The sequence below is a fragment of the Cnephaeus nilssonii genome (assembly GCF_951640355.1).
Source record: "Cnephaeus nilssonii genome assembly, chromosome: 1".
In the NCBI taxonomy this organism is placed as follows: Eukaryota; Metazoa; Chordata; class Mammalia; order Chiroptera; family Vespertilionidae; genus Cnephaeus; species Cnephaeus nilssonii.
This window is the reverse complement of record NC_137072.1, coordinates 84,310,164-84,329,748: the sequence shown is the minus strand read 5'-3', so window position 1 is coordinate 84,329,748 and position 19,585 is coordinate 84,310,164. Positions and strand designations below refer to the sequence as shown.

General features: G+C 38.4%; 1 protein-coding gene across 1 annotated transcript in view; it reads left to right on the top strand.

The window, feature by feature from the left end:
- Nucleotides 1-17,809, top strand: part of SRP72 (signal recognition particle 72) — a 33,374-nt gene extending 15,565 nt beyond the window's left edge. Inside the window, exons 11-19 of the mRNA XM_079774616.1 lie at nucleotides 608-680; nucleotides 2,251-2,315; nucleotides 3,956-4,051; nucleotides 5,931-6,034; nucleotides 6,168-6,245; nucleotides 7,773-7,910; nucleotides 11,453-11,490; nucleotides 13,710-13,869; nucleotides 15,408-17,809. Coding sequence (XP_079630742.1) covers nucleotides 608-680; nucleotides 2,251-2,315; nucleotides 3,956-4,051; nucleotides 5,931-6,034; nucleotides 6,168-6,245; nucleotides 7,773-7,910; nucleotides 11,453-11,490; nucleotides 13,710-13,869; nucleotides 15,408-15,585 — 930 coding nt within the window. The 3' untranslated portion in view covers nucleotides 15,586-17,809. The remainder of the gene's footprint in view (nucleotides 1-607; nucleotides 681-2,250; nucleotides 2,316-3,955; nucleotides 4,052-5,930; nucleotides 6,035-6,167; nucleotides 6,246-7,772; nucleotides 7,911-11,452; nucleotides 11,491-13,709; nucleotides 13,870-15,407) is intronic.
- The last annotated feature ends 1,776 nt before the right edge of the window (nucleotides 17,810-19,585 follow it).

Here is a 19,585-nt window from a genome sequence, read left to right as displayed (position 1 = left end):
GCTTTGCTCTATATAAATTTGCATTAGTATATGTTTGTCATAAACCCTAACGAATGTTTTTATTTTTAGATCTATTTAACTAGTTATGGGTTTGTTTTAGGCTTATAATACCAGAACATACTTAAACTCTTTTTCAATAATGTATTCTCCAGTAAGTCCCAATCTAACCTCAAATAATTACAGAGATACTTAGTTTTTATCAGCCTAAGTCAGCTGTTAGATTATTTTTGAATTTCCTGAGGGTAGTAGAATACATTGGAAAGTTGGACAGGGTGAAATTAGGACCATCCTGAGGGGCAGAGTTGTCTAGCCAGGGACCCAGTAAGAAGGTATCATTTATTTGAGTATCTTAAAAAAATTATGTAGTAGTCTTAATTATTTATTTTAGTGACTCTCTGGAAACTTGACATTATTGCTCTTATTTTCAGAGCATAATTTTAAAGCACAGTGGGTGTTGGGTAAAATTTTTCCAAAATAAAACTTGGACTTTAAACCAGAAGTTTAATATTTTAAAACTAGATTTAAATTTTTATGTAGCTAAGATAAGTAATTGGAATGAGTTGTATAAATAAAATGTGATTTTTCCCCCCAATTAAAAAATGTTTAGGAATTTTCAGATCAGCATCCAGAAAATGCAGCAGAAATTAAGCTGACCATGGCACAACTGAAAATTTCCCAAGGTATTAATGATGATTTCATGATGACTAAAATATAGTTTTAATGGAAATAAATGTTTGGAATGATTCTGAAGTAGTTGACTGTGAGTTTAAAATTTATGCATAATGGAGAAGCATAATTATTGTTGTTTCAAACATGAAGCTAGATGGTATGAGCTCCAACAGACTTAGTGAGTTAATTGGCCTTTTCTTGGGTTATTACTAAATTGTCAGGGTGATTCTCAGTCTGTGCCTTGAAAGTCTATAGAAGCAAAGGATTTCTCTGTTTCAAAAGACCATATCTGACTCAAATTTCATGGGTATGTGGTGTGTAGAAATGCTTATATCTGTCACTTGGTAGTATTTGCATGAAATAAGGGTTACTTTGCCATCCTAGTTCTCAGAATTTTTTAGCTTAGGCCTTTATCCTTTATTTATGCTTTACAACTCATATCTTTAGGGGAGAGAAGCAAGTAAATTTAATGAAAACATTTTTGGTTCTTACAGAAAACTGTTAGTGTTTTTGTGCATAATTTTGAACCAACCTTGAGTGATTATCTAAAGCTAAGCTGTATTGACCATATTTGCTTGCCCCTATATGCATGTAGCTCTTTTAAGTTAAAATTAAATGAAATTTAAAATTCAGTTTCTCAGTTGTGCTAGCCACATTTCAGAAGCTTTGTAGCCACATGTGGCTAGTTGGACAGAATAATATAGGGGATGTTTCCATCATCACAGAAAATTTTATCAGACAGCTCTGGTGTACAGTATGCATTCTCAGTGGGGATGATAATTGGTTTGGATATTGGATTTTATGATGGCTAAAGTGAAAATTTTATGGGTAGAGGGTGAGGGAGTTAGTTGGCAATTAGGGGGGGAAATGTGTAAAAAGACTCCTTAGTGGGGTACTAATGAAAACAAGGTTGAGAAACACTGCTAGTCTCCCTGTTACCTTATTCTCAGATTTGCTTACCTTTTGGTTTCTTTTCCCTTTTCCCACCTCTTTTTCTTGCTTTCTTCTTTATCTTCTTTCCACATTCAGTTTTCAGGGTGGTTTTATTTTTTTAAATTTTCTTTATTGATTAAGGTATTACATATATGTCTTTATACTCCCCTTGTCCCTCAACATACACCCCCCCCCCCCCGCCCCGCTCATGCCCTCACCCCCTCTGGTGTCTGTGTCCATTGGTTATGCTTATATGCATGCATACAAGTCCTTTGGTTGATCTCTCCCCCAGGGTGGTTTTATTTTTGCAAAGATTAACATACTAAAAGTACTGAGAGAGAGTACCTGTCAGTGGTTTTTGTTTTTAAAGACTTTAATTATTTAGGTTTGTAGTGAGTAGAAAGTCAGAATTTTAACACCGTAGGAAAGTTTCCATTGCACTCATATCTATAGTAACATATTTCAAGGCCTAAGACTCAATTTTTTTATTTGTAAAATGAATAGAGTACATTCTTCTCAAGATTCCAAAGCTTGAGTATTTAGAAATGTTATAAAACATGACTCTTAAATTTCTTGTCTTTTTTTTTTTCTCATTATATGCTTTCTTGATTGTGATGGCTGATCTTGTCTTTAATTTAATTTTTTAAGGTAATATTTCCAAAGCATGTCTAATCTTGAGAAGCATAGAGGAATTAAAGCATAAACCAGGCATGGTGAGTTTATAACTAAAATCTCATACAACTGAAAAAGTAATGGAATTAGTAGTCCATTGGTATGTTTGATGTTTTTTGTATTCAATTAATTTCTGCCTGTTTCTTTCTATATACATAATAGTTAAAATTATAATGGTAGCCCGGCATAATAGTTAAAATTATAACAGTAGACGCTCAGTGATTGAGCATCTACTCCTGAACCAGGAGGTCAGGGTTTGATTCCTGGTCAGAGCACATGTCTGGGTTGCGAGCTTGATCCCCAGGGTGGGGCGTGCAGGAGGCAGCTGATCAATGATTCTCTCTCATCATTGATGTTTCTATCTATTTCCCCTCTTCCTTCCTCTCCGAAATCAATAAAAATATATTTTAAGAAATAGTAACAGTAATTTTCTGGTATAAATTTAATTTCATTTTGTGCTCTGCTTTGCACTGGTCTGTTATTTAGTCAGATGTGCCAGGTACTATTTAGGTAGGCCTTACATTACCACTGAGAGCTAACCTTAAATAACCGAAGATCCCTATAGGGAATTACTTAGCCTAAATTATTTTGTCCTCAGTATGATTTCTTTGAGGTAAAGTAATTTAGGAATAGAGGCCAATAAATTTAGTTTTTAGTTCTCTGATTATCCCAGCATCACAGATTTAGATCACTAATATAGTTGTGAAAGCATCTGTTTTGAAGTAAAGACTAATTATATAGTAGTGGTCTGTGCATTTATTAAACTAGGACTGTTTTATTCATGCCTGTATTCTCTCACACAGCTTTTACAATTGGGACTCAGAAAATGTGTAATAGTATTTAAAGGTTCATATTTTAATGCCTTGGCTACAGTTATTTTATGTTAGAATCAAATATATATAGTTGAAAAAATGTTTCTAATATTTAAAACCTGACTTTCTGATATCTTTCAAGAAATTTATTCATTTTATTTAGGTTATTGGCTTTATTGGCATAAAGGTTGTTCAAATTGTCCCAGTTTACCCTGTTAGTATCTGTGAAACCTTTTGTTTATGATAATTGGTTATTCATATCTTCTCTTTATTTTTCTTTTTTTTTCTGATCAATATCACCAGAGGTTTATCCGTTTTATTGATATTTCTCAAAATTTCAGCTTTTTGTTTGTCCTTCCTGTCCTCATCTCCTATTGCTCTTCCCCTTGCACTCCGCTCCAGCTGCATGGGCCTTCTTGCTATCCCTCGAACACAGTAGGCAAGCTTTTCACTGGCTTTATGTAGCTCAGGCCTCATGTGACTCCTCATGGGAGTTTAGCCACGTGTGTGTGTGTACCTTACTGATCATGTACTTGGATGTCCCAGCAGTGTCTTATTATATGAACTAACTTTCTAAGTGCTTATTCTCCACTTCTGTACTTACCTTGCAGACTGGTAACTTTGTGAACTGGCACTGCTTTAGAGGAAAGGTATATTTTATAGATAACTTTGTATTTGGAAAGCACTGCTGTTCATGGTATTTCTAGTTATACCCCATAATATAGTAATTTTTATGATGAATTAGATACTGGTGGAGAGAGCCTAGCAGCCTTTATCTGCTGTTTCTTCAATGTTTTTCATTTTGAAAAAGCTTATTCTGGGAGAGAAGGGGAAATTTTATTCACTAATTTATATCTTTGGCTGGGTAGGTATCTGCATTAGTGACTATGTACAGCCATGAAGAAGATATTGATAGCGCCATTGAGGTCTTCACACAAGCTATCCAGTGGTATCAAAACCATCAGGTAAGTAAATGGAGTAAAATGTTATAAGGGTTTGTTTTTACATAAAAATAAAAAGCTGCACTACTGAACTAAAAAGTTAGGAGAATTGAAACATTACAAGTCACTATTTAAAGGATGGAATGATATTACTATTACAACCTATTTTTTAAGTATACCAGATCCAAATAAAGTTATTAGAAGTAAGAAATGGCTGCAAAATGGGAAAAAAACTGTTCAGTTATGTTTTCTGAACCTCTTTCCTCTGTGTGTGTGTGTGTGTGTGTGTGTGTGTGTGTGTGTGTGTTTATGTTTATGTTTATGTAACCTCAAGAAATAAGAATAATAGTACATGATTGTATATAAGAGAACTCATATTTAGTGGCTAGAGAGCCCATGGATGGTAGTAATTGGTAGAACAGTGATATAGTTGACCCTTGAACAACATGGGTTTTAACTGCGCATGTCCATTTATATACGAATTTCTTTTCAATAAGTACTATAAATGTATTCTCTTCCTTATGGTTGTCTTAACATTTTCTTTTCTCTAGCTTTATTGAAAGAATACTGTATATAATACATATAATGTGCAAAATATGTATTAACTAGAGGCCCGGTGCACGAAATTCGTGCAGGGGGGGGAAGGGGGGGTGTCCCTCAGCCCATCCTGCACCCTCTCCAATCTGGGACCTCTCGGGGGATGTCCAACTCACAATCCGGGACTGCTGGCTCCTAACTGCTCACCTGCCTGCCTGCCTGCCAGCCTGATTACTCCCTAACCGCTCCCCTGCTGGCCTGATTGACACCTAACTGCTCCCTTGCCGGCCTGATCACCCCCAACTGCACTCCCCTGCTGGCCCGATCGCCCCCAACTGCCCTCCCCTGCTGGCCTGGTCACCCCAGTGGAGGCCGCGCGGAGCAGCCGCCAGGTCTCCCTCCCCCACCCCACCCCCGTGGGGCCGTGGGAACTGTGGCTGCAGGCACACGGAGCAGCCAGCCCTACCCCTGCTGTGCACACCACCGTCTTGTGACGGCATTATGGCGTGAGGGTTAATTTGCATATTACCTTTTTATTATATTGGATAGACTGTTATTGGTAAGGCTTCAAGTCAGCAGTAAGCTATTAGTAGTTTAGTGTTTTTTGTTGTTGTTTTTTAAAATATATTTTATTGATTTTTTACAGAGAGGAAGGGAGAGGGATAGAGAGTTAGAAACATCGATGAGAGAGAAACATTGATCAGCTGCCTCCTGCACACCTCCTACTGGGGATGTGCCCGCAACCAAGGTACATGCCCTTGACTGGAATCGAACCCGGGACCCTTCAGTCCGCAGGCTGATGCTCTATCCACTGAACCAAACCAGTCAGGGCAGTAGTTTAGTTTTTTAAGGAGTCAAAAGTTATACTCAAATTTTAAACTGTCAGTGCCCCTAACTCCTGTGTTATTCAAGGGACAGCTATACATGGATAATTGTATATCATGTCTCCATCTATTAGGGACATCTTTATTTTTTCCAGTATGGGTTTCTGCATGGACAATACCGAACTTAGGTGACATTTATACTGTTAGCATTGTTAGCAGTGGAGAGATACCAGTGTTCTGGGAACTATTAAAATAATGTTTGAGAATTATGATGACATATATTTGATTATGGGGTTATTTCTAGTTGTGGACGATCTAAATCGAGATGAGTTGTGTTCCAAATTCATTAATCATCACTGTACTAATTTGTCTTCTCCTTTCCCTGTTTGTGTGTGAAAATTTATGATTTTTCATGCATTCTGTAAAACTTGAGATGAGGAATTTAATGGATAGGCACATTTTAAAGGTCTAATGAATATAACTTCTTTAACTTGCTAAATATTTAGCTTAAAACTTTTCTTTCTCTTTTATTCAAACTGTAGCCCAAATCTCCTGCTCATTTGTCCTTGATAAGAGAAGCTGCAAATTTCAAACTCAAATATGGACGGAAGAAGGAAGCAATTAGTGACCTAGAACAGCTATGGAAGTAAGCTCTGAAAGGTGGAGATGTAGAAATCCAGATTTTATTGCTGTTATTTGATATGAGTGAATTATTTTGCTTGTTTATGTTTTCTTCAGTTTTATAAATTGTTGAATAACTTTTTTATTTCTTCTTTTAGACAAAATCCAAAAGATATTCATACCCTGGCACAGCTTATTTCTGCTTACTCACTAGTAGATCCTGAGAAAGCAAAAGCGTATCCTTTTGATTGTTCCAAGCAGCTCTCAAGTTGCATAGTAGATCTCTTCCAGTACCTGTTTGACTAGGACTTTTTCTGTTGTAAATTTCAACAAACAAACCCCCCTTCTTTTTATTATTATTATTATTTTTTTAATCAGAGAGGAAGGGAGAGGGAGAGAGAGATAGAAACATCAATGATGAGAGAATTACTGATCTCCTGCCTCCTGCACGCCCCCCACTAGGGATTGAGCCCACAACCTGGGCATGTGCCCTTGACGGGGATTGAGCGCAGGACCTTTCAGTCCACAGGCCAATGCTCTATCCACCGAGTCAAACTGGCTAGGGCCAAAACCTCCTTCTAACGAGTAAAAACAAAAATGAGAATTTAGTCATCAGTATGACTAAAAAATACAGTGGTAGATCCAACTTGGGGTACAGCTTGATCCACAACCAAAAATGAAGTTCTTAACATATAGCTTAGATCTCCATGTTCAAGTTCAACAGCAAAAAACAAAACAAAAAAACAATAAACAAAAAGCAAACAAAACCACAAAAAATGTACTTTTTTTCGATACTAGTACATGATTCTATAGTGTCATTTTGATTTAACTATTTTATGTCACATGCCCATCTCAAACAATAAGAGAATGGTGCCCTGATTGGCTGAGTTTGGATCATGTGTGCTACTCCAATATGGGTGTGTTCCCAAAACTGAGGTGGGTGGGGTGGTGAATCTTAAGAAGCCATAAGTCAAAACCTTTGCATTGAGCAAGTCTGTGTTTTATACTCTTGATAGCTGTTTTGGGGAATGGAGTTTTTATTAGGCCACGACCTAGAAGTATGTCACTGAGTTAAGGAATAGATGATTAGAAGATAACTCATTTTTTTAGTTTTCCTTTCACAATATATAATATACTAGAGGCCCGGTGCATGAAAATTCATGCACTGGAGCAAGGGTCCCTCAGCCCGGCCTGCCCCCTCTCACAGTCCTGGAGCCCTCAGGGGCGGGAGGCAACCTGGCAATCGGGAAGGCGACACCCCCATCACACCTCTGCTGCTGCCACTGCCGGCGGCACAAACCTCAGCCGTCTCTGGTTATCTGAGCCTCAGGTGGCCCTGGGCAGCTGGGCAACTGCCATCCAAGGCTTGCCTGCACCTCGGGGTGGTTGGGGGGCTGAGGGGACTGGGAGACTCCAGAGGCAGGCGTGCGGAGAGGCCAGACCCGCCTGGGTGCGGGCCTGGCCATGCCCTGTGCCTGCCGCCCTGGCAGGGCTGAGGGGACTGGGCGCCGCCATCTTGTGGCTGTAGGCGCTGCCATCTTTGAGGGCGTGGCAGTCAATTAGCATATTCCTTCTTTATTAGATAGGATAATTGACTTTATGACTTGCCGATTTGTTGTTTTCTAAAAGATTTAAGAATGTTTTTTGCTTTTGACAAAGGGCATCAAATAAAGACAGTGTGTTTCTCTATAGGCATAGATATATTGTTAGGCATATGTATATATATATTTACATTGTGTTCCTGAACTCCTGTTCTATCCCAGTCTTAGTAAACACTTGCCCTCGTCAGATAGTATGTCTCTGAAAGTAGATATTGAGGCTCTTGAAAATTCTCCAGGTGCTACGTACATTCGGAAGAAGGGTGGAAAAGTTGCTGGAGATAGTCAACCAAAGGAGCAAGGGTAATGTTTTTCATTCTAACATTTACTAATGCTGATTTTAAATTATGTAAGGAGTAAAAATACACTTATAAAAATTACATGTGAATAAGGTTTAAATCCCCTTTGTTTCTTTTCCCTTCTTTTTTCTGTGCCCAACTCTTAGTCCTCGTTTCCTCCCTCCTCTCTGGTCCAGAATTAACTTCTGGTATTAACTTAGTGTGTATCCTTCCAGATCTTTTTCTTTGTATTTACACACAGATGTGAATTAGAAATATTTTCCTTAGATTGGATTATTTTTGTTTTTTATAGAAGTGGGGTTCCATTGTGCTTAGTGTTTTTGAACTTGCTTTCTTTCATTTACTAAGTCTTGCAGACATATGCTATTTATGCATTGGCTGGATGGGCCCTACTTTATTAACCTATTATTAATATACATTTAGTGTATCATTTAGTAATTCTAAACCACAGTTCTGATCTTTATTTTGCTGATTTGGAGGAAAGGTTAGCCAACTTCATTAACTTATATAAAGTCAAATTTCAATTTTTTCTTTATTCTACATTGCCATCTCAAAGCAGAGACCTATGGTAAATGTTTAAGATTTTATTTTTGACTCAGGATGAATAGAGAATTGAAGAGATAAAACATTTTCTCAGTTTTGTGGCTTTCTTAATTTTTCACTATTTTCTCCTTTTTTGAAAACCTTTCAAAATCTAATTTTTTTGTAACTTTGAAACAATATTAGTACCAACTTTATATGATTGACTTCATTATGAACTCTGTGTTTGATATTAAAAAATATTATCATCGTAATAGAATTTAAAAACTTAAATAGGGAATTGTCTCAGAGATATGACATTGTTCCATTTTATCATATGATTCTGATTTCAAGCCTTATAAAGAACTCCAGAATGAAATAAATCTAAGCCAGATCTTAAGGGGATTTTTAAATAATGCCTATTTAAATATTTTCAGTATTTTTTCCTCTCTTTCAAAACAGGGTTGGGTAATTAGTAAGAACATACAGTTCATTTCTAATCCTGTACAATTACTAAGATGTACATTGAGGTTTTTAAAAATATATATTTTTATTGATTTCAGAGAGGAAGGGAGAGGGAGAGATGATGAGAATCATTGGCAGCTGCCTCTTGCACACCCCCTACTGGGGATTGAGCCCACAACCTGGGCATGTGCCCTGACGGGGAACTGAACCGTGACCTCCTGGTTCATAGGTTGACACTCAAACCAGTGAGCCACACCGGCTGGGCTTTTAAGCTTTTAAGTTTCTACACAGTATTTTCATTAAACATTATTAATGTCTTTTATTTTATGCTAACTTTTGGATACAAACATTTAGTTACTTTTCAAGATACACTATGTTGTTGACAAGATATAAATCATGGTCCTTGCTCTCATAAGAACTTAAGTATAGCAGAGGGAAATATATGTAAACAGTAATTGTAATAAAGATTGCATGTGCTACTATTGTGCAGGGCATTCGGGAGTACACTAGAGGGGATGGATCTTCCTGGGGACACTGGGAGGTTAGAAAACACTTCATGGAGGAGGTGATTGGGTTGACTTGAAGAAAATGAGACAGACGAGTTAGGCAGTGTGAGCAAAAGCAAAGAAGTAGGAAATGGTAGAGAACCTCTAGGAAATTGGAGGTATGATTTGTAGGAAGACAATGTATAGTCTAAGGGAGAGATGAAGCTCTATCGTAAGACACTGTCTTACTATAGGGTACCCTAAAAGAACTCACAATGAATAACTTGATAAAATGACTTTTTAAAAATTGCTCACTTGAGATATTTATTGATTTTAGAGAGAGAGAGAGGAAGGGGGAGAGGGAGAAAGAGAAACATTGATGTGAGAGAGAAACATTGATTGGTTACCTCCCGTAGGTACCCTGACCCATTACCTAAGTGTGTCCTGACAGGTAATTGCACCTGCAAATTTTTGGTGTATAGGATGATGCTTCAACCAACTGAGTCACCCAGTCAGGGCCAGAGATATTTTGTATATGTTCCTTTTATTAAAGTATTAGAGGCCCGGTGCACGAAATTCATGCACTGGGGGCGGGGGGTGTCCCTCAGCCTGGCCTGTGCCCTCTCGCAGTCCAGGAGCTGTCAGTTGGACATCCTTAGTGCTTCGATGGAGGCGGGAGAGGCTCTGCCACCACCACTGTGTTCGCCAGCCGTGAACCCGGCTTCTGGCTAAGTGGTGCTTCCCCTATGGGAGTGCACTGACCACTGTGGGCCAGCTCCTGTGTTGAGCGTCTGCCCCCTGGTGGTCAGTGCGCATCATAGCAACTGGTCGTTCCACTGTTTGGTCAATTTGCATATTAGCCTTTTATTATATAGGATATATTTTTATTGATTTCAGAGGAAGGAAGAGGGAGAGAGAGAAAACATCAATGATGAGAGAGAATCATTGATTAGCTCTCTCCTGCACGCCCCCTACTGGGGATCGAGCCCACAACCCAGGCATGTGCCCTGACCTGGAATCAAACTGACCTCTTGGTTCATAGGTTGACCCTCAACCACTGAGCCACACTGGCTCAACTGTGTTTTTGTTTTTCACTGTAGCTGTCAGAGTACTTAGCAGTTATTTTGAGTGTTTTCTTGACTTCTTATGCTCTTTTTAGTGCCCTTTAGTTGGGAAGGGGGGCCAGTGTACTTTGAATAAAGATTTTATTACCTAAAACATTCAGTATCCCTGGCTGGTGTGGCTCAGTTGTTAGAGCATCGACCCGAGCACTGAAGGATTGTGGGTTCCATTCCTGGTCAAGCAATGTACCTGGATTTCAGGTTCAATCCCTACCCCTGGTCGGGGCACGTGCAGAGGCACACACAATCAATGTGTCTCTCTCACATTGATGTTTCTCTCTCTTTCTTTTTCTCTCTCTCTCCCTCTCCCTCCCTCTCTCTTCTTCTCCCCCGTTTCTCCCCTCCCTCCCTCCCTCCTTTCTACTTTCTCTAAAAATCAATGAAAAAAATATCCTCAGGTGAGAATTAACAACAACAAAAATTCAATAACCTCACAAATTTAGCCCTATATAAACTGTAAAATAAAAAATTGCAGAATGAAATGCCTTCCATCACTCTCTGCCCTTCTCCCAAGGTCAAAACCAATGTTACTTATCTTACATAACCTACCAAAGATATTCTTTGCATGTATTATACTTGTACACAAAGAGTTTAATGATCTGTTCTTGAATTTTGCCAAACATGAGGTAACTTATTGTAGATTTTGATGCTTGTGCAAGTTTCTTATCTTTTTACATAAAGTTTAATATGCATGTGCCAATGTAAATGGTATCTCTTTTCTGAAAACAATTGTCACCTCTCTTTTCTAAACCCCGTCCTATAAATTACATTGTACGAAGCTTGAATAAATTTAACCTAAATAAACATCCCAACTAGTCTATTTATTAACTTTGGTGAGCCCTCACTTAGCAAATCTTGAACACTTTTATAATAAAGTACTCAGCTTACTCTTTTGCACATGTGTAATCCTCTATATTTTATCATGTTGATGGTAATGATTTTTGTTCTCTTTGTAGACAGGGAGATTTGAAAAAGAAGAAGAAAAAAAAGAAGGGTAAGGCTTTTAAAAAAGTCTTTAGATTTCTTTCTACAAGATAAAAGCTTGAGTTTAGCCCTATACAAAATCCTTCAAATATATTGTCCTCTTTTCTTGTATCTTTGAACACTTGAGTTGTGTCTTAACTATAGCTAATATTTAATTTTATTACATTAAAGAGTACAACTCTGGAGTTTGATTGCCTAAATTCAAATTATTGCTTGAGTAACATTGCTCTTTCGCTGTGACTGTTGAACAGATTACCTAACATTCCTGCTTGAGTTTTTTATCTGTAAAATGGAAGTTGCTGGTATACATCTCATAGAATTAAATAAGATACTGCATGTAAAGCTCTTAGAACACTGTCTGGCTCATAGTAAACCCTGATACATTAGGGTGCTTTTGGCTATAAGTATCATAGAAGTCCATCAAACTGGTCTAAGAAAATTTGTTGTTTTTGAAACTGTCATTGATGTTAGCATCAAGATCAAAGTTGGTTGATCCAGTAGTTGTATCTCTTTGTTCTTCTGCCTTGCATAAAACTGAATCCCATTAGAGTCTTGTGATGTTTCTTGGAAATAGGGCCACATACTTGTCATTCATATCTGTCAGAACAAAGAGGGTCCCTTTGCATTTGGCAAATATTTCCCATTAATCTGATTGGGCTACCATTGGTCAATGTCCAGCCCTGAACTATCCAGGGGAGTGCCATCCATTGATTGGCTTCAGCTGTCTTAATCTGTGGCAGGAGTGGGTAGAATTACAATGCTTGGCTTCACCTAATCCGAGGTTATCTGTTCCTGAGGTTATCTTTGGGAAATCTGTGGTATAAATCAGGTTGCTTCTCGATTTTGCCCATTGCCATCTAAGAATTCAGCTTTCCCAAGTCTGCTAAGATTATTACTACTCCTCCATCTGTTCTCCGGCTTCCAAAATTGAATTGATAATGTTTTCTCCTATTGTTCTTTTTAACGTGTTTATTGTTATTTTAGTGGAGTTTTGGTATAGTGCAGAAGCTGATTGCATTCAATCCACTATCTTTAATTACAAGTCTTACTAGTTATTTATAGTTCTTAGAAATTGTTTTGTGTTGTTTTATGTATTAGTAATACTTTAAGGGAACAAGTGCTAACTACAGATAACAATAACCTGCAATTTGACTTTTTTCTATATTTTGTGGTTTCCAGATGGGCATATTTTAAAACTTACAATTGATATGTGATTATTCTAAAAACAAAGTAAAATAAAAATAAACAAAAGTAATAGACATCTATTGTAATAGAATTGCATAAAGAGAAAAATTCCCAACTCCAAATTCATGCTCCAAGAAGTAATTAACTTTTTTTTATATAGAACATACATATACATTTACATGGTCAGTCAATAAGAGGTTTTACAAAGATGATATGAACATATCAGGATAGTTTCTTTTAATCTTCTATTTTAGACTGTATTGTGCAGACTTTTTCCAAGTTATTAAATCTGGATTTACTTCACTTTTTAACCCATTGTATAGCTTGCTATAGTAGGGGTATACTGTAGTCTATTTCATCATTCTTTTACCGATGGACATTTAAGTTAGTTTGCTATTTTAAAGACTGTCAGAGAATATTCTTATGGATTTCTACAGGATAAATTTCTAGAAGTATAAATTTTGACTGGTACTGCCAATAAATTGCTCTTGACAAAGGCTGTACCAGTAAACACTTCTGCTAGTGGTTTTTGAGTGTTTCCCATTGTCTCACCAACACCTGGTATTATTACTGCTTTTAATATTTGTTAGTTTGGTAGATTTTTCTTTTAGTGAGGTTGAGTATCTTTTCACATGATTAATGACTTATTTCTCCTGGCTTACTCTAATTACAACTATGCCCATTTTTCTTTGTATGATTTGCCTCTTGATTATCAAGAACTTATTCTATATTAAGAATGTTAACTGCTCTGTTATTTAATATGCATTTTTAAAATTATTTCTCTTACAATATATCTTTTACCAAATGAAAATTTAATTTTTTTATATAGATACATCTGAAATCTTTTCCTTTATATCTTCTGAATGTTGTGTCATGCTTAGGAATAATGCCCTTTTCCCTAATCATATAAATAAAACTTTCTCAAATAAACTTATTTTAGTTTTAATGTTATTTATTCCAAGTCTTGGACATAATATTTAAATGACTACCTTGAAAATATTATGGACAGATTCCTCATTTCTTCATCAATTAATTGTTACACAGGAAAACTGCCTAAGAATTATGACCCAAAAGTGACTCCAGATCCAGAAAGATGGCTACCAATGCGTGAGCGGTCTTACTACCGGGGAAGAAAGAAGGGTAAGAAGAAGGATCAGATTGGAAAGGGGACCCAGGGAGCAACTGCAGGAGCTTCATCTGAACTGTAAGTCATTGCTTCACGATTGAGGTCACTCAGAGCATAGGTTGATCTTTCTGAAATTGACTCAGGGTCATTAGTGTGAATTTTAAATGATACTTTAAGTATGAGAAGTACAGTTATATATATATATATTTTTTTAATATATTTTATTGATTTTTTACAGATAGGAAGGGAGAGGGATAGAGAGCTAGAAACATTGATGAGAGAGAAACATCGACCAGCTGCCTCCTACACACCCCCTACTGGGGATGTGCCCGCAACCAATGTACATGCCCTTGACCGGAATCGAACCTGGGACCCCTCAGTCTGCAGACCGACGCTCTATCCACTGAGCCAAACCGGCTTCGGCCAGTTAGATACTTTTGATGTTTTGCAATACGCTATTGTAAAGGAAAGAAATGTGGTATTTCTGGTTGGATTGTATTCTAAATACTTTGATTGTAAGATTGTATCATAAATAATAGGATTCCAGTAACTTTAAAAGTAAACTACATAAACTGAGTCATTCAACAAACTAAATATCTAGATAAACAAAGATATAAATAATGTGACTAAAAAGAAATATAAAAAATGTTACAGCCCTAGCTGGTGTAGTTCAGTGGTTAGATGTCAGCCCACAACCCTGAGGGTTTGATTCCCAGTCAAGAGCATGTACCTGGGTTGTAGGCTTGAACCCTGGCCCGATCGGAAATATGCATGAGGCAACCAATCAGGCGATATTTCTCTCTCCTCTTTCTCTCTTTCTCATCCTCTATTCCCCTCTTCTACTCTCTCTTTAAAAAAAAGTTACTGCCCTGGCTCAGTTGGTTGGACCGTCGTCCAGTACACCAAAAGATTGTGGGTTTGATTCCTAGTCAGGGCACATACTTAGGTAGTGGTTCGATCCCCAGTTGGGGCATGTATGAGAGGAAACCAATCATTGTTTCTCCACCCCCCTTCTCCTTTCTTCTCTCTCTAAAATCAATAAAAACATATCCTTGGGTGAGGATTTAAAAAAAATGTTACTAAATAATTCATTTGTACATGGTAGGATATTAGTCATTTAAAATTTTTTCTTTATTTTCTAAGCCTTTTAAGAATTGGCATGTACCATATAGTACTTATCCTTTGATTATAAAGCAGTAAATACTTTATTCAAAAGGGAAATGGATAAAGAGTTGGGGAACCCACTTTAGAATGTGTGCGAGCCGAAACCAGTTTGGCTCAGTGGATAGAGCGTCGGCCTGCGGACTCAAGGGTCCCAGGTTCGATTCCGGTCTAGGGCATGTACATTGGTTGTGGGCACATCCCCAGTAGGGGGTGTGCAGGAGGCAGCTGATCGATGTTTCTCTCTCATCGATGTTTCTCTCTCATCGATGTTTCTAACTCTCTATCCCTCTCTCTTCCTCTCTGTAAAATATCAATAAAATATATTTAAAAAAAAAAAGAATGTGTGCGAGATTGTTAGGGGTGGAAGTGAAATTCATGTATGTATGTTTTTATAGCCTTTTTCTTTATTGAATGTATGAATGACCAACACTTTCCTGATCTGATGATTTCAGGGATGCCAGTAAAACTGTGAGCAGCCCACCCACCTCCCCAAGACCTGGCAGTGCAGCAACAGCATCTGCATCTACAAGTAATATCATACCCCCAAGACACCAGAAACCTGCAGGGGCTCCAGCAACAAAAAAGAAACAGCAACAGAAAAAGAAGAAAGGTGGAAAAGGTGGCTGGTGATTAGAACATTCTTGTTGCAGACTATTTTTCAGCTAGTCTTAGTGACACTGGGAACTTAATAAAGGTAACACAGCAAGAAGCACAGAGCTGCTCCCTCTCCCATCCCCACATTTTCATCAGATTATTTTTTTGTGCATCAAAAAGGAAAACATCTTCCTCAAACTCTGCCTAGTCAGACTCAGCCTACTTGTACCACCTAGCTTTTCACAGATGATGAGGACTCAAAATAATTGGGATTTACCTACCTTGATATCTGTTTCTTTGTGTGCTGATCTGGTGGAGTTTTTTCAGTTTCACAAACAAGGCATGTTATCTAAGGTTTCCTAGGTTATAAACAGAAGTTACTTCTGTTTTAACTAGAGTCTAAAGACACTTGTTCTTATCTAGTCCCACTTTAAATTATGTCTTAGAAGGTCTTGGGAGACTGAAAGTGGAATCTTCTGAGCATTCCAAATATCTACTTAGAAATATCATGTGATAAAAAGGGACCTTATTAATACACGGGTGTTCTTCACTTTGTTACATGAGTGGCCATAAGAAAACCAAATGTCTTGATTAATTTTTATCATAAATTCTCTGTTATGTGATACTGGAATATGGGATATTATATATATGTATGTATGTGTGTGTATGTGTGTATATATATATATACACATATGTATATATACATATGTATATATATACACACACACATATATATATATACACACATACATACATACATATATAGTAATAAAAAGTATGTATGTGTATATGCATATATACACATGTATATAAATTAGGACTCCTTTGTGCCCCCGTATCATTTTCAGATTATGATAACATTGTGCTTACTTAGCACTATAAAGAACTCAAAGAAAACATCAATGTTGTAAGAAGCTGACCCTTAGACCCAGTGTTCTTAGGTCAAATGGGTTTGGATGGTCTCAGTCAGATTTAATGTCCCCTATCAAGAGCATGAACATTGACTTCCTGTGTAGAGAAGAAATCAGTAGCAGAATTCAGTAGCAGGCAGTATTAAAACTTTACTGTGTGGCCCAATTAATAAATACTCAGATGGCTCCTTTTTCTAGTTAGAGAAGTGACTATACATTACCCTTCCCAGAGTGATGGAGTATTATACAGTCAGGTCTGCGGTGTTGGTATTGCTCTGGTCTTTCCTTGCTTATAAGCCACTTTCCCATTGAACAGCTGTGAGACAGATGTCCACTCTGACTAGTATTCATTTTATGCTACCCCAGATAGTATTGAATTTAGATTTAAGACTTATTTCCTTGTGATCGTATTCCTCCATCCTTGTCAATAAAGTGCTGCTGTGTTTGACTCTGAACATACTGAAACATCTTCAAAGAGTTTTTTAAAAGGCTTTCCTCCTTTACAAGAGTAAGAAATTTGGTGCTGCCTTTCTGTTTAACATAATCAGAATTTGCAGTGGCATCTAAACAAGAGACCAGCTTATATATGAATGATTTATTATGGCATAATACTTTTTGAGCTCTCAGAGAATAGTCTTTTGGTAAGAGTGACAGATATTCATTCCTTCTTAATATATGCTCCATTACAAGAATAATTGTTAGTAAATTTGTTATTTAGGATTCCATTAAATTTCTGTGGTGAAGGATAATCACTTTTTAGGTTTAACTAAGCTACCGAATTTTGGTGAAAATTATCTATCATTGAAAATTTTGACACAAGACACAAAGTGAAACTTACGGGTTCTGTAGCCAGTCATTGCTATTACCAGTCATTACTAAGCAACTGAAACCTCAGTTCAAAGAAGTTATTGTCAAATTAAGTGTAAACATCTACATTAACTTTCTGGTAATTATTTATCTTTTGGACAGGTCTTTCACCAGTGACATATACACTTTGTATATTCTACATTTATAAAAACCAATATGGATACATCATTCACTGTGGCACATTTTAAAATAAAATATTCTAGCAGTGAGTATGGATTAAGATGTTTTGGGTGTTGGCATTTTATGGAGGACTTCCTGGTTGGTACATCTGAGAATTTTTTAAACTGAGTATCTAAAAATCTCAGAGTGTTGGCCTGTGGACTGAAGGGTCCTGGGTTCAATTCTGGTCAAGGGCACATGCCTGGGTTGTGGGTGATCAGTGATTCTCATCATTGATGTTTCAATCTCTCTCTCCCTCTCCCTTCCTCTTTGAAATCAGTCTATAATAATAAAAGCATAATATGCTAATTAGACTGGACGTCCTTCCAGATGTCCTTCCTTCTGGACAAAGCTGCAGCGGGCGGGGGCTGTGGCAGAGGTGGCAGAGGCCTCTGGCTGTGGGCGGGGCCAGGGCCAAGGTCCTTGCACGAATTTCATGCATCGGGCCTCTAGTAAAAATATAAAATAAAATAAAATTCTCTCCGACCCCTTCCTGTAAAGCCACAAAACGAATCTAATGGGGTTGAGAGACGCCAGTTTTCACTGAAAATCCATCATGTTGATAAGTGTATATAAATAAATTGAGGAGCAAACATTTTATTAAGTTATTAAGCACAGCATTTTCAAGACTACTTGGACACTGCTAACCTTAAACACATTTACATCACTAACGCCTTCTGGATCCTGTCATTCATTCATTGTTCCTTACAAGCCTAATTGAAACATAGATCTGATGAAGAAAAGTCAGTTTATTGTGTAAGATAATTTTGTTTGTGAAATATACTAGGGTCCAATTTAACAAAATAAAAGAACATCCATATACTCAGTTAAGAAACAATACACAACCTTTGAAAAGCCCTGTGGATTTCCTAATTTGTTGCATATTAGATCATTTGGAGCAAAAAGATGATTTTTCTTTATTTATTTTTATTTTTTTATTTTTTCCAGAGAGGAAGGGAGAGAGATAGAAACATTAATAATGAGAATCATTGATTAGCTGCCTCCTTTATGCCCCCTGGGCTGGGGGGTGGGGATTGGACCCAAAACTGGGGCATGTGCCCTTGGCCAGAATCGAACCTGGGACTCTTTAATCAGCAGGCTGACACACTATCCACTGAGCAAAACCGGCTAGGGCTAGTTGTTCTTTTTAATACCCTGCATTCCTAGTAGCTATGGTCCTGGCAGACTTAATTTGATCAAGAATTTTAAAAAGCGAACTTAATTTGATCAAGAATTTTAAAAAGCGAAATACGAGAATTTGAAATCGGGACCATTCACGTTCCTGTTTCCCCCTGAGCATCCTGGACAATGTCTAGATACTGCTGGTTAAGGTGGCACAGGCTGGAGGGCGGGGAGATACCTGACTTCACGTTCCAGGCTTGCGCTTACTAACGGGATAGGCGATAGGCGGGGAATCCTCTGGGGACCCTCAGCACTCGGACCCCTGGGGGTCCTTCTGATGCGAGACCCGCGAGCTGGGTGGGCGTGGGGATGACTCGGGAGAGGTGAGACGCTCCAATCCGGGCCGCGTGGGAAAGGCCTTTTTGAGACACGCTGCCTAGCTCAAGGGAATCGCGCCCTAGTGCCCCTCCCGAGGAAGTGGCACCTGGAGACGCCTTTTCCTGCGTCGCCAACCTGCCACGCAGGGCTTTCAGGATCCCTTTGTCTGTACTGACCCTCTAGCTCCTTCGCCTTCCGCCCTCAGGTTTGGCGAATCTGCAGCACGCAGCCCCGGGAGAGGAGCGCTGTACCAGATGCCGGGTGGGTGGCAGCCCGCACGCCGCAGTGAGTGCGGTGCGGTCTGCGCCACGTGGATCTACGTGCGTCTACGACTCTGCCTGCGCCCCCGTCCCCGCCCCCACAAGGGCCACACCTGCCGGGACTCGGGACCGCTGCTCCGGCGTGCGGGCGCGCAGGAGGGAAGGACACGGGGCCTGTGACGATGGAGAGGGGGAAGGTGAAGAAGAAAGAGAAGGGAAAGGAGCCGGAGAAAGGAAAGGAGGAAAAGGAGAAAAGGAAGGAGGCGGAGAAGGAGAAAACTAAGGACAAAGAAAAGGAGAAGGGAAAGGGGAAGGAGGAGAAAAGTAGAAGTAAAGAGG